Source organism: Helianthus annuus, chromosome 10 (genome assembly GCF_002127325.2).
Source record: "Helianthus annuus cultivar XRQ/B chromosome 10, HanXRQr2.0-SUNRISE, whole genome shotgun sequence".
Lineage (NCBI taxonomy): Eukaryota > Viridiplantae > Streptophyta > Magnoliopsida > Asterales > Asteraceae > Helianthus > Helianthus annuus.
This window is the reverse complement of record NC_035442.2, coordinates 145,320,002-145,336,411: the sequence shown is the minus strand read 5'-3', so window position 1 is coordinate 145,336,411 and position 16,410 is coordinate 145,320,002. Positions and strand designations below refer to the sequence as shown.

At 35.3% G+C, this 16,410-nt stretch overlaps 1 protein-coding gene across 1 annotated transcript; it reads right to left on the bottom strand.

The window, feature by feature from the left end:
* Nucleotides 1-12,231: 12,231 nt before the first annotated feature.
* Nucleotides 12,232-15,478, bottom strand: LOC110885958. Its single transcript, XM_022133701.2, has 6 exons — nucleotides 15,308-15,478; nucleotides 14,353-14,700; nucleotides 14,055-14,267; nucleotides 13,360-13,728; nucleotides 13,048-13,281; nucleotides 12,232-12,958 (listed from the first exon to the last, which is right to left on the bottom strand). Exons 2-6 carry the CDS (start codon nucleotides 14,671-14,673, stop codon nucleotides 12,755-12,757), a joined length of 1,341 nt encoding a protein of 446 aa, XP_021989393.1. The 5' UTR covers nucleotides 14,674-14,700; nucleotides 15,308-15,478; the 3' UTR covers nucleotides 12,232-12,754.
* Nucleotides 15,479-16,410: the final 932 nt, after the last annotated feature.

The window sequence follows — 16,410 nt, the reverse complement described above, 5'->3', positions numbered from 1 at the left end:
CACTTAGTAATTTGTCTTACACTCTAAATGAATTTTCTTTTTATTTTTTGAAAAAATATATATATTGAAAATAAGTTACAAATTTAATGTAGTTAGCTATTAAAGAGGAAGACTAAAAATTAATGATGTATGTAAGTTTACAAATATACACTTACATTAAAATTAAATGCAAATATTAAATGAAGTAAAATGAAGCATTCTTATTGGTTGAAACTTGTTTTTTTTTTGTTCTTACAAAAAATTTCTTCTCATTTGAACCATCCACTATATATATATATTTGAACGGTTAATTTCTTTAATTCTTGTCCTTTGTGGGACTTGAACCCAAAACATTCCCCTTCCCAACCAATGTGTTTTAAAGGTTTTGCCTTTGCTAATGGACCACGACCCCATTGGTAAGTTATGATGAATATATATATACCCAAACGAGAAGGATAAAAAAATCTTTTGTTTTTTTTTTTTTTTTTGAAAATTAAAAAAAAAAATCTTTAGTTGATATGTTGCCACGTGCAACATTTTAGGATCTGAACATAGTTAATGAACATGAAACGAAGACTTCGTTGTTGTCAAACGATCGACTGGTCCCGTGCATGGAGTATGGACCACCTATACATGTTTTGTAGCTGGTTTTATAACCACATCATTCGCGGCAACTTCATGGGGATGGGTGATATATATTTGGTTCTATTTAAGAGCCACCAACTTCAAATTTTGCAATTTAGTCAACTTTTTCTTGCATTATAACCTAGTGGTATCTTGGTGGTGGGATAAGGCTTATGACCATTAGGTCATGGGTTCGATTCCCACAAAGGGGGTTTTCCCAGATTTATTGGGTTTCCTCCTGAATTGGTGTATAGGCATTATTGCCTAGTGGAGATGGATATGATCGGGTGGTTCTGCTGGTGGCACGATGATACTCCAGTGGTCCGTCAGTGATCCAAATTTGCCGTTCAAAAAAAAAAAGTCAACTTTTTCTTGCAAAAATATGTTTACTGGTTGTAAATTTAGGGGTAGTTTGCCAACTTTTGAATGGGTAAGTGCTAAAACAGTAAAAAGTCTGAACAATTAAGTGCTAAACCAGTAAGAGGTCTGAACCATTAAGAGTCAGTATAATGCTTAACCGTTCAGAGGCACGTGTCTGACCAATTCAGATAAGAGGTCTTAACCATTCAGACTCGGTATAATGCTTAACCATTTAGAGGTAAATGTCTGAATCATTCATACATCTGCTCGCGAAACAAATAGTCTGAACCATTAAGTGTTGAATCAATAAGAAGTCTGAATCATTAAGAGCTTCATTAGGGGGGTAGGGGTGGTCATTACTTGTACAAATTTCATCACTCACAACACCCAATCAAGTTCCGCCATGTCATCAACCATTATTTCATCACTCACAACCTTTTTTAGTGGAAATGGTCATCACTCACCATCACACCCAACAATTTCCCCCACAACCAACAAGTTCCCTCACAAGAATCAAAATAATAGCGCGCTTTATGTTTGACGCGTGATCCATTGGAGTGGCGGTGGTGTTTCGTACAAGAGCACGCGTGATACAATTTTATCACGGGCAAAAATACAACCACCCCGGGTGGCCTTAAGAGCTAAACTAACAATCCCTTAGTTTGCTAAAGATCTTAATTTTATAATTGTTTCAACTGTATTATTATCATTATTGAACGTCTAACAAAGCCCGGCCACCCGGGTACACCATAGGCAAAAGGTCACACACGCCCACGAATGCAGATAGTGCTGGTGACCCAGTTCCTCATCAATTCGATGGGAAACTCACTGTCCTAAAGCCCGTGGTAAAACCTGACACGCACATGAAATTTTGTCATGAATAAAACTCTAAATACTAGAGACCTCCACAAAAGAAAGTCATCAGGTACCGCTAGAGTACTGCCCTGTTTGTTTAAACATGATAATTGTATCCAAACACATACATCTACTCGTCTTAAATTATATTCCACGGTATTATTTTTTCATATATCAATATATTTATTTTCTATCTCCTTATAAAAAGAGATTTTAAAATAAATTGCATATTATCACATGTAGAACTATTATTATAAAACTCTTTATAAAATATTTAACAATTTATCAAAGAAAAAAACCCATCATGATCATATATAAAACTTATACAATAAAGTTTGGTTATGGCGGAGTCGAGTCAAATCGGAAACCTAACAACATGCGTGTATATGTATACTAACTAATTTTATATACTTTTAAGTCTTTTCCAGTTAGTTTTGATACCAAAGCAATGCAGAGGGTCCGACTCTGATTTTATATGCCGACTTTTGAATTATTAAAATATAACACGGGTCTTTTGACCTCAGTTATTGCACATTCTATCATGTTTAGTGATTATCAAATTATTGTCTCTCTTTATATGATTTTTTTCTGGAAATATCTCTTACAGACATTTGTAGAGTAATTTTAATAATTATCCTATGAGTAAAAATAAATTTTATTTTTCTAGCTGTTTTCTAGGAGTAAAAATCTAAGTTTATTGTACAAAGCATACGAATAGAGTAAAAAGGTAAAAGAATGCACTGATATTTTCATAATTATTTTATTCGTAGGGTAATTATTAAAATTACCGTACAAGATCATTTGTAAAGCAATTTTAATAATTATCCTATGAGTAAATTAAGAACACACAAATTAAATTAAGCTCCAAAGTATATAGCTCTCAATATGCGAGTTCTAGTTTTACAATGATAAACTATAGTTATACTTATAGGGCACACCAACTAACAACGTTGGCAGTATACAAGAGTTGATCTACACTGTTAATTCTAGCAACATTATCAATAAAAACCATTAACTATATGAAAACATGTTAACACTAATTAAAGAATTACATGATTGGATAACAATTGTCATACCCTGACTCACAATGGATTATCAATCAGAGCAAGATGATTATCCAAAGCTTATGGCTACTATTATAAGTTTAAATATTTAATCTTATCAAAATTAAAATGTCACATATCACATAACTTTCAAGTAATCCATACAATATTAATGTCATAGATGGGGAAGGACTCAGGTTCGACTCTTGATTCCACCCGAGTTTTCTACTACAGTGCATTTACTCTAGAGGGTCGGCTCTTGTGGAGGGTACAACTCATGTCATGTGGCAGGAGGCTGGAAATTTTCTCGGGGACAGCGTAACGCCCCTCTCTACCAGGCGTGGGCCCGGTTAAGACAACATAGTCCTGGTAATGAGTGATGGCGGGCCTGCGTCTTGCGAGTGTGAATTAGCCGTCTGTTGTGAAGTTCACCTGTCAAAAAAAAAAAAAAGATCCTAAAATAAAATCCAGTTTATTTAACTAAGGCAACTCCTACGTGTTATCATCCTCATCTTGTCACACCGGATTTCCTATATCATGCGTAAAAGTTAATTTTGGGTCAACAAAAATGTTGATGAGTAAATCTATGTTTAAATAAAATAATTTATTTATTTTTTGAAAGAAGATGTTAACATGCAAAGTCATGTGTTGAAAAGATAACCATGAACAATAAACAATCACCACAAACAATAAGCAACAATCACATGCGATAAACAATCAACAACAATTAACATAACCAATTATCATCCCATAGTTATGAGGAAAAGACCAGCCTAAGAATAATGAGGCGATGCTCACATCACATAGTCATGAGGAAAGCAAATGATGGCGATACCAACATCACAAGCCATAAGGAAAGGTCACCCTAAGAATAATAAGGCGATACCAACATCGCATGTCATGAGGAAATGTCAATCATGGTAAGTGCCTATGAATATGAGGCACTTGTGAATTGAGTAACTAGTGCACATAAACGAACAACAAATAAACCACATAACACATACCACACTATGAACTTGCATGCTTCAATGTATGAGTAAAAATGAATATATGATTGGAATAATGGATTTTAATAATTCTAACTATTAGCCGTTGGCCGACAACGATCTCAACTTCAAAAATAAGCAGTGGTGGTCCCACCTTTTCATAGATTGTAAACTAATGGACCTTGACTAAACCGAAAGTGATAAGGGGACAAAAAGAAATTAAAGTTCTGTTAGTAAAGGTCCATTAGTTTACAATATGTGAAAATTTGGGACCACCACTGATTATTTTTGAAGTTGGGTTCATTGCCGGCCAACGACTAATAGTTTGGATTATTAAAATCCATTATTCGTATATGATTTTATGACACAATGACACACCCCAAAAGTTTAATGTAAAAAGGAGAAAGATCTACTCATAGTTTGCGAAGAATTGATCCACGAAAATGATAAAAATACCGCATGAATAAGTGTAACTCAAAAGACCAAATTACCCTAAAATATATACAACAATATTCTAAATAAACGAAAGTATATATATATATATATATATATATATATATATATATATATATATATATATATATATATATATATAGAATTGCGTTAAAATAAGAACCACCTCGAGTTGTAAGAACCGTGAGAACTTTTTGATACGGGGCGAGGTAGACCAAATTTTTTTTCATAAACGTAGATGCGTGTATTATAAACACATTTGTAAAAAAAAATTCAAAAGAAAATGTCGTGTGTGTAGTTTTGAGCACCACAAGTTTGTGTTTACGGTACCCGTAAATTTTCCGGTTAGATTTACGGTACCCGTAAACACAAACTTATAGTGCTTAAAACTATACACACGACATTTTTTTTTGAATTTTTTTTACAAATGTGTTTATAATACACGCAACTACGTTTATGAAAAAAATTTTGGTACACCTCGCCCCGTACGGTGTAGTTCTCACGGTTCTTACAACTCGAGGTGGTTCTCATTTTAGCGGTCCCCTGTATATATATATATATATATATATATATATATATATATATATAGGAGTTGGTCAGAAAGTCCAAATTTCCTAAAAAGTGTAAAAAGTCATAAAACACCATAGTGTCAACCATAAAACACACCAAAAACCCACAAATAATATGATGAAGATTACTAAAACATCATGTATGTGGGTTTTGTGTTGTGTTTTGTGTTTTAGATGTTAAGGCTCTGATTGTGGAATGACAAATATTATTGTGTTTTATGTTGTTTAGCATTGTGTGTTTTATATTCATAGTTCTACGATGGTGTGTTTGAAGTTTTTATGGACTATTAGAGTTTGAATATGGTGTTTTAGTAATATTCATTCTATTATTCTATTATTTGTGAGTTTTAGGTGTGTTTTATGACTTTTTACACTTTTTAGGAAAAACACACTTTCCGTAGGATTACCACTATATATATATATATATATATATATAGGGGAAAGATAAATCGAAAACCCATGTGAGTTGAGAAAACTCAAATAAACCCTATGTAACATTTTTATTTTTTTCTAAAAAAAATAGGAAATGTAATATAAATGTACACGGACCTATTTATGAAAAAAAATGAAAAAAACGCTTACTATTTTTTTTTTAAAAAAATGTTGAAAATTTATATGTTACATTTTTTTTGGACATACATATTATGTAACCTGAAATTTTGTAACATTTTTTTAAAAAAAACTACTTGGTGTTTTTTTGTGTTTCTTTTTTAAAATGTTCAAATATATGTATATTACATTTCCTATTTTTTTTAGAAATGTATCTTGAGTTTACATGGTTTTTTTACAAAGGTTTTCTGAGTTTTCTCAACTCAAGTGGGTTTTCGATTTATCCTTCCCCTATATATATATATATATATATATATATATATATATATATATATATATATATATATATATATATATATATATATAACCCACATAGAGAAGGAATGGTTAATCGTGCTTAAATGTTCACTAGAACACATGCTCTTCCATAAGCTATGTTTTTATCATCATCTAAACAATCATAGGGCCATAATGAACTTCCAATATGTTCACAAATAACGGAGTACACAATAGGATGCCTAAAATTCATAGGTACACCGGAATTTTTTATCCATGTTATTTGATGCGACTATATAAAAGTCTCGTCCCACCATCTAATCCATGTAAACCACTTTGTCCAGCAATCTGAATACCCCAGCAAAAATTTCTCTCATTCCTCTCTAGTCTTAAACTGAATAAGGACGTTGAGCCCAACTAGGTATCTTGTCTTGCAATCAAAGAGCCCTTTTAACTTTCATTAGAGTTAGAAGATTTGAAAGTATATCAGCATCTTTCACTTTAGCAACCAGACAGAGATCCAACCAACTTGCATGTATAGGAATGTTAGCATCCAGAATTTTAACAACCATCTTAGGATTCCCTGAGTTCTTAACCTCCTTCACGCTTAACGCATCAGCTCTCACCCAACGCCACCTCGACAAAGGTCTCAGACCCCCCCCCCCCCCGATCATTGATTTAATGTCCCGTATTTTTCCAATACTTTTTCATTTGTTTGTAATTCGTATTTCAATTTCAATCCTTGTAATTCCGAGACTTGATAATGGAAACTATATTTTATATCATCCTTATTTAATCTTACTTGCATAAATACATAAACATTTAGAAATACGCCTTTTTAATTAAAACCGAGCCATACATCGAGATTATATTTTCTCAGAATGATATTCATTCGTGTTCATACATTACACATGCTTATATACACCTTAAAATGCCCAAAACATGCTTAACTATACGTTTATAGAACCTAATAACCAATCGAACAACTCAAAGGGACAAAATTAAAATTTTTGAATTTTTTATAATCCATGCAGACCGTATAGACCCCTTGCAGTTCGTATGGAGCGTCACTGGCAGCAGAATGTTTCAGTCTTGCGAATTTTGGCTCCATTTCCATCCTTTCAACCCCCAACCACCTCATTTAATACCCAAATCCTAATCCCAACTATAAACACAACCCCTTACCACATCCTAAACACTCTCCACACAGGGGCGAACCAACATAGTCCGGGTCAGGGTCCATGGACCCCAATCTTTGTTTTGAAAGTAGTAGAACCGGTATGTTAAATTTTTCAAGGACCCCATAAAATAAATTAATTGGATCCCATATTATTAAAAGCACAGATGGTGTGGTGGTAAATCCCCTTGTATTCCAACAAATAGATCCCAAGTTCAAGTCTTACTTGTTTTGTTTTTTTAGTTTATTTTTTTTTCCATCAAAATTAAATTAGTGTTTTAAAATAGCACAATCACCCATTGACCTCTAATTTGCTTCTTTAAAATGATAAATTGAATGTTGATTTTATTTAACACTTGATTACCAAATAAAACTTCCAACATATAATGTAGTGGTTTCATGTCCACTAAATGCTTCTACATTATTTCCTAGCCCCGACCCGACTACGATGACTGACCCGAAAATTTTAACGTTTGGTTGTGAAAAATACTTACACAAAAAATGGACCCCAATGAAAAAAAATCTTGGGTCCGCCATTGTCTCCATACTCTCTCTAACACACTCAAATCATCAAAATCTTCAAGTTTGGGCAAATTGTCCTAAGTTCAAAACAATGAGTTTTGAGCTTGTTCTTGCAGCCTTTCTTCTTGTTTTCTTCTTTCTCCTTCCTTGGATAACCTCTATGAGTATTACCACATGTTTACCAAGGTAAACCAAGATGGTATACCACCATTTTGAGGTCCAAGTTATGAATTTTTGTTAAACTTTATGAACTTTCTTTCTTTAGCTTTGTTCTTAGAACTTTTGCAAACAAAACCAAGCCACCAACAAATTTCTATGTTAAATGGTTTGTGTTAAAGTTTAGTTCCAGAAACTTTGAGGCATATACCTCCCTTTGTCTTATTTTATAATGCGCTATGTAACTTCCAAGCAATAAAGTAAACAAACTACACTAAGTCTCTAACCATACAATGTTAGAACCACTCGTCTAGTTATCCTCACTTGGTTACTTAGTGAATTAGATAGTTTATTTATGTTCTTCATACTTGTATTAATGACCATTGTAATCATCCTTGTTGATGATTTGTGCATTAGTGAATTCTTTAGGTCAATGGATTTATCCTACCTCTAGTAATTGACAAATGCTTGACATACTTGACAATATATATAATAATATATATTGTACACATATATAATACCTATTCCAAAAACCCAACTATGATATCAACCAAACCATGGTTGAATATTATGTTAAGGTGGATAATATTTAAAGTCTTGGATTCTTTATTTCGGATTTCTAATGGGTAACAGGACTCATAAAAACACAAACAAATAATAGTGTTAAAATAAGTGTCTAAGACAGGATATATTTTTGATGTAATTTCATACTTGTAACTTTCGTTTACATTCCAATCTCCAAATCCAAAATACTCATACACCTTTGTTTACCTTTTTAGGGTAACTTCGGTGTTCCATCCTTCAAAACCGCTCACTCGCTTTGGTGGAATATCTTTGCAAACCGTGAGTTCATACTTGACTCATTTTGTGTTTTAAACACTATTTGGGCTGCAACATGTATCCATAATTAAATACACAATCACACACATACAATCAATCTTATGCAAACACTCAATCCTTTAACATGCTTACTTATTATGCTAAATCGCCATACATGCTAGAACAATCTTATGTCATGCTATCTATCATTAACTTTAAAAGTCTCCCTTAACATGTATAGCCCTATAGGATTAGCACACCGACTCGTTTGTTGGGTCATTGTTAAATATTCAATCTTTACGGTCTTATTCACTTCGGTGATAAGTTTACGCTGGTTGAAACTTTGGGTTGATTTTTAGCCATTGCATGCTAGTATGATTACGTGATTAGTATAACTTTAAACATGTGGATTTGAGACTTTATTTATACTTAGGCTATGTAGACAACCTAGTATGCTTACCGACATAATTTGTGTTGGCGGATATTTTATACATGTTGCAGGAAATATATGATGATGCGAATTCAAGAAAACTACTTAGGGTGGATTAGATACTCACAAAATTTTACTTATGCATTTTGATGTTTTAGTCTTGTACTTGCAATTGTTGTATTTATTTCTTGAAACAATGTAATGCTTCTTTTGATGAAATGAGATGAAATTTTGAATTTTTAAATTTATTGTAGCAAATTTAGTGTTATGTTGTCTTTGGGCAATCTATTCGTCTCGATGTTTCCACCATCGGTTGAGGTGTGACAATTGAGATCCTTCGTGAAACTAGAATTAGCCCAAGGATTGTTGTAACCTAGCGGCACTCTATCTCGGAAGGGCTTGTACTCATACTTGGATATTTTCACAGAGATGCGCTTGCCCTTAAGTGTGATCTCACTAAGCCTTTTGCTTCAAAGGATCATGAACATTACGAATCCTAGAAAAAGCAAAACACTCTCCTTTCTAGTTTCCTTTGTTAGGTATGAACATGTCGGCGATATCTCCATACTCCTCCATAACCATCTAAAGATCTTTGCTAGTCCAATCATTTGGGAAGTTGGTAACAAAGTATGTTGTTGCATGTCTTCTAAGCTCATCCCAATCTTCATAGGTGTTGTTTGTTTTTTCTGCAGGAAAAGGTCTGCAGTCTGCGGACCACATCTGCAGGCATCTGCAGGAGAAGAGGTGGACCAAATGTCTGCAGCCTGCAAGAAGAAGAGGGTTTGTTTTTTTTCTACAAAAACCCTTCTCTTCTCTTCTCACACACAAACACACACAGACCACTACTCTCTCTCTGCCTTGAACTCTCTCTCTCTACAAACTCTCTCTCTACAATCTGTCACCACCACAACCACCGCACCACCTCCGCCATAGCACCACCGCTATCATCTACCGCCAAGAATAACCACAACCACCCACCCCCGTCTGCCTTCATCTACCACCACAACCACAACTACAACCACAACCACAACCACCCACCCCCGTCGCAACCACCACCACCGCCTTCGTCGTTCCACCACCGCCAAGAACATCAAAACCTACCACTGCCGATTTGAGGGTTTTGTTAGATTTGGGGGTTTTGTTCCACCACCGATTTGGGGGTTTTGTTCGATTTGGGGGTTTTGTTCTACGGTCTCCGATGATGATGGTGGTGGACGGTGTAGCAGCGATGATGATGGTGGTGGTGATGTATCAGGTGGCGGTGGTGGTGGCCTTATGCAGGTGGGAGAGGTGCGACGGTGGGCTGGGGTGCGACGGTGGGAAAGGTGCGACGGTGGGATGGTGGCAGCAGGTGGGAGGGTGGCAGCGGGTGGGAGGGTGTGATGGTGGCAGCAGGTGAGGTGAGGAGAAGGGGTCTGTGATGTGAAGAGGAGTGTTTAGAAGAGGTTAGAAGACATGGGTTGATGTCTGCGTGGGGAAGAGGTCTCGCAGACCTTTTTAATGAAAGGTCTGCGAGAAAACAAACAAGCTGCAGGACCCAAAGGTCTGCTCGCATCTGCGTGACGCAGACATAAGTGGCCAGAAGTGCTTCTGACCAAAAAACAAACAACACCATAGAGTCTTTTGTTTCCTTGTCTTGAAGTCTCCAGCACCTCCCTTCGAGTTCTCCTTCTCTCAACCCTAGTTCTCCCCATGGTGGGCTATGTACCTTCTGGTTACTCTACTTCTTGTCTACGTTATTTATATTCGTAGAAAATTAATACTTTTTTCTTATTCCTGTTATAACATATTTGCTTATACCTGAATAGGGTTTGGTTTAATAAGGAACATAAAAAAGTAGATAACCGGAGAACTACTAATTTTACATGTAAATAGATAATTAAAAAAATCATGTTTACATAGAAAAAAAATTTCATTATTTCTTCGGAGCTTTTGAATAATATAAACACATGTAGAAGTCGTGCAAAAAAAAAAGGAATTTCTTTTTAGTTTTTTGGATTCTTTTAAACTTTTTTATCGAAACAGCTTCTACATGTATTTATATGAAAAGGCTTCGAAAAAGATTCAATAAAATTTAATTTTCTTACATGTAAAAACAAATTATTTATGATTTTTTTATATGGTTCCCTAATTCAACGGCTTTTTTTTTTAATTCTCCATTGAACCTCATATTACCTGACTGTATACTCATAAGCTAAAATTTATGCATGAATTTGTATTTAGAATTGTAATATTTAGTAAATCCAAATAATAAAGACGTGTCGTAAAATGATTAGACAACTTAAGTGAAAATAATTGGCCATTGTGATTTATTTACGTTGATTCTATATTCTATATTATAAATTGTTGAGAATTGAATAAGAGATTTACCAAACATCACATAACCTTTTCTTTCCTTATAACCTACATTGATTGTAACTACATCTTTTATGCTAACTACTTTTTAAGCATTCAGTAACAACATTTTTTGGTAAACAAATTGTTAATTGTCAAACATCTTCACATTAACAAATTTGAAAAAGTCTGCAAGTTGTTCTCGCCTTATTAACTTAACAACCAAAACAAACATACCCAGTATTATCACATGCACAAATTAGGGTGTGGCGAATTTCTTGTTAATTTTTGGAACGCCGATTTTCTTGTATCAGGCTACCGCACTTCCCAAATTGAAGAGCCCCATTGCCCCACTCCGGCCAGACTATGTTGTCTTAACCGTGCCCACGCTGGCTTCAGAGTTTGGCTTGGGCGTTTCCCTGAGAAACCATACTGCCGGCTGCCACTTAACAGTCGTTGTGCCACCACAAGAGCAGAACCATCTGGCATAACACACGGTGGGACGAAAACCCGGGTGGGCTCAGGATAGAGTCTGACACCTCTGTAAGGAGACTAGACTCTATCTATCATTGCCTTATCCACCAAAGTGACACAAGTGGGGATTGAACTTAGGTCTCCATTAGAGAACCCAAGTTCCCCTACCACTAGACCACAAGTGTGGAATACCACCCAAAATTTCAACTATAAACACATCAACCATAAGCAGTTAATCTGATTCATAACCAACCTATTAATTCGGTCTAGATAGGGTGGCATGCAAGCAAAAGTGACATATTTAAAAACATACATAGCTACTAAAAAAAGTATAAAAGTATAAACATTTAATAGAGTAATAAAAAGTCTTCATCAGCCATCAATAACACTATTAAAACTGGTGAAAATGTATAAACGTATAATTAGGACCTATATATATGTGTATACACACATAAAGAAAAATATATTACAAGCTAGCCGTTTTCAGTTTTGCGTTAACACTACCACAACATGATTCTTCAGTAACAAATACATGAGTTTAAAAAGAGAGTTTGGAACTAGAGTAAATTGCTGAAATCGTCCCTGAGGTTTGGGCATGTTTGCCAATTTTAATTTTACACCATTGTTAACACTATTAAAAACTAGTGAAATTTATAAATGTATAATTAGGACCTATATATATGTGTATAGACGCATAAAGAAAAATATATTACAAGCTAGCCATTTTCAGTTTTGCGTTAACACTGCCACAACATGATTCTTCAGTAACAATGAGTTTAAAAACGGAGTTTGGAACTAGAGTAAATTGCCAAAATCGTCCCTGAGGTTTGGGGATTTCATCCAAAACAATTTTTTTGTACCATATTGCCCTTCACTTTTTGGATTTTTTGTCATTTTCATCCAAACGTCTAACTTTTTTGCCAAAATCGTCAGTGAGATTTGAGATTTTTTGTCATTTTCATCCAAATATTTGACAGAAAAAATAAAGCAAATTAGACTTTTAGATAAAAATGGCAAAAAATCTCAAAAGTAAAGGACTATTTAGTACAAAAATGTTGTTTTGGATGAAACTGACAAACATACCCAAACCTCAGGGACAATTTTGGCAATTTACTCTTGGAACTAATATATACTCTTAAAAAAGTCCATCACACACACTCAGCAACAGCAGCGCATGCAGCTCCAACAGCTAATTTGACAGCGAAGTCCGCGGCACGACCAGCAGCAACTTTCAGATTATTGAAGCTTTTCATAGCATCAACAATCGCAATAAGCGTAACCACAAATGCACAATCCACGTTAGAATAGACGTCCACCTCAAATTTGCCCTCGTCGTTCACCAAGGGACGCATCTACAAGAGTATAATGCCGTACCAATTAGCTTTAAGTAAATCAACACAAACATGAAATATGAAACAATTGGAAGAGTGTCGGAGACTACTTGTGCTACTTTTCTTGAAGAATCTCCCTGACCCGTAGAAATAGTGCAAGTTTTGTCCGTCCAACTTCCTGTGACCTTGAAATCAGCAGCACTGCTTCCCTTTCCCATGATCACGTTTAAGTCCATGTGACGCTGGATCATCTGACTTTTGCATACGCTAAATACCTTTTTTAAACTCGCTTCATTTTCTCCATCAACACGTAATACAACCCATCGAGAGTGCCCCGTCGCATTCTGGAAATATATATTTATTTTAATTAATATCCAATTAGCAGCTCTGATTAAGATTTGGAATGTAAAAGTTTATATCACCTTCTTCCGAAGCATTGCAATTCGTTTTCCATCTTCATCCAGTAGCTTCAGCTGACTATGGAAAGTTGTGTTATGTGACCTTATTGTGAACATCCTTTCTCCCCTACTTTCTGCTTTGGACACAGAATATTCACCGGCTGCTGAGTTCTCTGTCTTCTCGAAGAGAAGAGAAGTTAAACCTTCCGAACTGTACTTGAGACCGATCACATGTGAACAGGATACAGGTTGAGTCATTGTTAATGGAGCGCATACAGATTCTTCGGTGAATTTCATAGCATCAATGATTACAAAAATTGTAACCACAAATGCATAATTCATGTTGGGATAAACTTTCACCGAAAGTTTGTTCCCATTCTCCGGTCTATGCATCTACAAGAGTATGTAATACTGATTAGCTTAACGTTTAGCTTTAGGTGAATGAACACAAACGAGCATACAGGAAAAAGCTTGGTTTCAAAATGCGTGCACGCATCACATGATGTGGTGATGGCATCGCATCGCTGCAGTACACGTGTGATGCGGTTTACGCATGATGTGGCACCTTACACATTTAACCAGTATATGAACAAATTAGTCTGTCTTGCAATGGATCTTGATTGAGCAATGGGTTTGAGTATTTGAATAAATTAGATCATAGATGATGAGAGTATCTTATATTTTAGTGTTTATAAGTTACCAAAAGAGTCAAGACTTACTTTTGCTATTACTGTTGAAGAATCTCCCTTATAAATAATGCAGGTTTTGTCCAACCATTTGACCTGGAAATCAACATGATCAAAGCGGCTACGTTCATCTTCCAATGAAACATTTACCGCGGTGTGATTCCCTGATGCGCTAAATACCTTCTCCGAATCCAGTATGCTTTCCCTAATAGCAGATACGTCCCATCGACCATGACTAGTTACATTCTGGAAATATACATTCATTTGATGAACGAAGTTAGCAGCCAAAAAAACATCTAATCGAGATTCAAATGGAAGAAATGTAAATCACCTCGAGCAGTGCAACTGGTGTTTCGTTTGGATCCAGTAGCACCAGCAGCGGATTAGGTGAATATCTGGTAAATAATTTTACTGTGAACATCGCCCCTTCATAAATATCTTTCATAACACGATATTCACCAGATTCTTTGTAGATCATAAGATCAAATGAATCTCGTGATAAGTACTGAGATTGAGGACCGAACACGTGTGGACGAAGTACATGTTTATTGCTTGGTTGAGTGTTCACCGGTTCAATTTCATGGTCGTGAAAAGGATTAGTAATGTATTGACTATGGATCAACGGTTGACGTTCATCGCTTGGTGGAGCCATCGTCACCACGCACGCACTTCGTTTGATCTGGTAGATGTAAGCAAGTAAGGTCAACATGATAGTAAATCCTTAAACGAATCATTGGCAACCCATTTTCCCAATCAAATTATTTTCTGGGACTGTAATTTTACCTCAATTTACTTTCCCATAAAACAGTTTCATTCATTCATATAATAATACTACTACAACTAGAAACAGTTGAAACTTGTCCTAAACAAGCCTAAAACATGTCTAAAAATCCTTAATATGGTTACTACTTATATATGTGATATGCCTTGCTTATCTCCTAACCGCCTTGTGCCTTCAACACCTAAGTGAAAACTAATGTTTCCAAGGCCTTAATTGTGGTCAAAGTTAAAAACAAGTAGGGTGCAGATGCAGAATTAGATGGACACATACACATGAGCAAGAAAGAAAGTCAAACCACAATTGCGATGGATAAATACAAAAAGATTCCAAAAGTAATATGGTATTTATTCATGAAAAGAGACAAGCATAGCTACCAAACAAATAGACCTTTTTACAACAACTTTAATTAATAATATCAAAGCAAAGAGAAACTGAATCCTGTCATGAAAAGTTCCGTGACTAGTTTGCTATTGTTTGAACTTAGTTAATTACGAAGAGAAACTACCTCTATGAAAACGAATCGGTGTTAGGTGACGACGGCCGGCGGGAGAGCGGAAGAAGAAGAAGAAACTACTTTGGTGATTAACAACAGTCGTCGGTCGGGCAGTGATTTAGCTGATGATGAATTAAGAACATTCGTGGTCGTTTCTCGTAGGACGCGGTATAACTGATGCATGGATTGGCCCCATCCACACCCGTCAATTTATTTCCTTGTTTACAAGTCATACATGACCCGAACCAGTCCAAGATACACGCATGTTTAACTACTTTGGTAAACATAAACGACCTCGGTTAAGCTTGTTTAACTCTAAGGTAGTAGTGTTCGTTTCATGGATAGTAATAGAATTGGAATGGGAATTCACAACAAAAATTAAAATTTGATTTGTAATTTAGGTGTTTGTTTTGCAAAATGGAATGAAATTTAGATTGAAATAGAATGTAGATTCCCTTTTGTTGTTATTCAATTTCAATTTATTTTCTTGTTGAAACCAACAAAATGAGGAGCAACATTTCAATTCACTCAAGATTCCATTCCATTATGTTTTGTGAAACGAACACTAGCTAAAAGAGAGAGCTCAACTTTGAGTTTTGCTTTTTCGATTTAGTTTTTTTTTCGACAAGTTCACTATTTTAAATGTTCAAATTTCATAGAACCAAACATATAAAAATTTTTGGTCGGTTGTTGGGGGTTCGCCGATTAGGTTTCAACAAATTCACTTAATCAAATTCAGTTTTAACAAATTAACATCACTAAATCAACTATTTAAGTTTCAACATATTAGACTACATGTTGTCACTTAGTTGACAACCCGGATTTATCCTCTAATATTGCGACACATGGCGCTGACTAGACGCTACTCATCACCTTGCTCACTCGCGCCACCCTCACTTGAACTTGTTGTGGTTAACCTCTGTTCGCCCAAGCTACCAGTGGCGGAGCTTAACCAAAAGTTTCGAGTGGGCGTAAAGTGATGGGACCCAAAAAAAATTTCCCATCGTTATGTTTCGGGTCGGTTCGGGTCGGCTATTCGATTCAGGTCGGGTCAAATAATAATAGTTCCAAATAAAACTAAAAAAATTCATTCATTCAAAGGAACCGTTCTTGCA

What these genes read in the sequence shown, in the direction of transcription:
- LOC110885958 (XM_022133701.2), bottom strand. Translation starts at nt 14,673, where the DNA reads ATGGCTCCACCAAGCGATGAACGTCAACCGTTGATCCATAGTCAATAC. An exon ending in CACCAGTTGCACTGCTCGAG is followed by an intron (nt 14,268 to 14,352) that starts GTGATTTACATT and finishes GTATATTTCCAG; the next exon opens with AATGTAACTAGTCATGGTCG. An exon ending in CTTCAAGAAAAGTAGCACAA is followed by an intron (nt 12,959 to 13,047) that starts GTAGTCTCCGAC and finishes ATACTCTTGTAG; the next exon opens with ATGCGTCCCTTGGTGAACGA.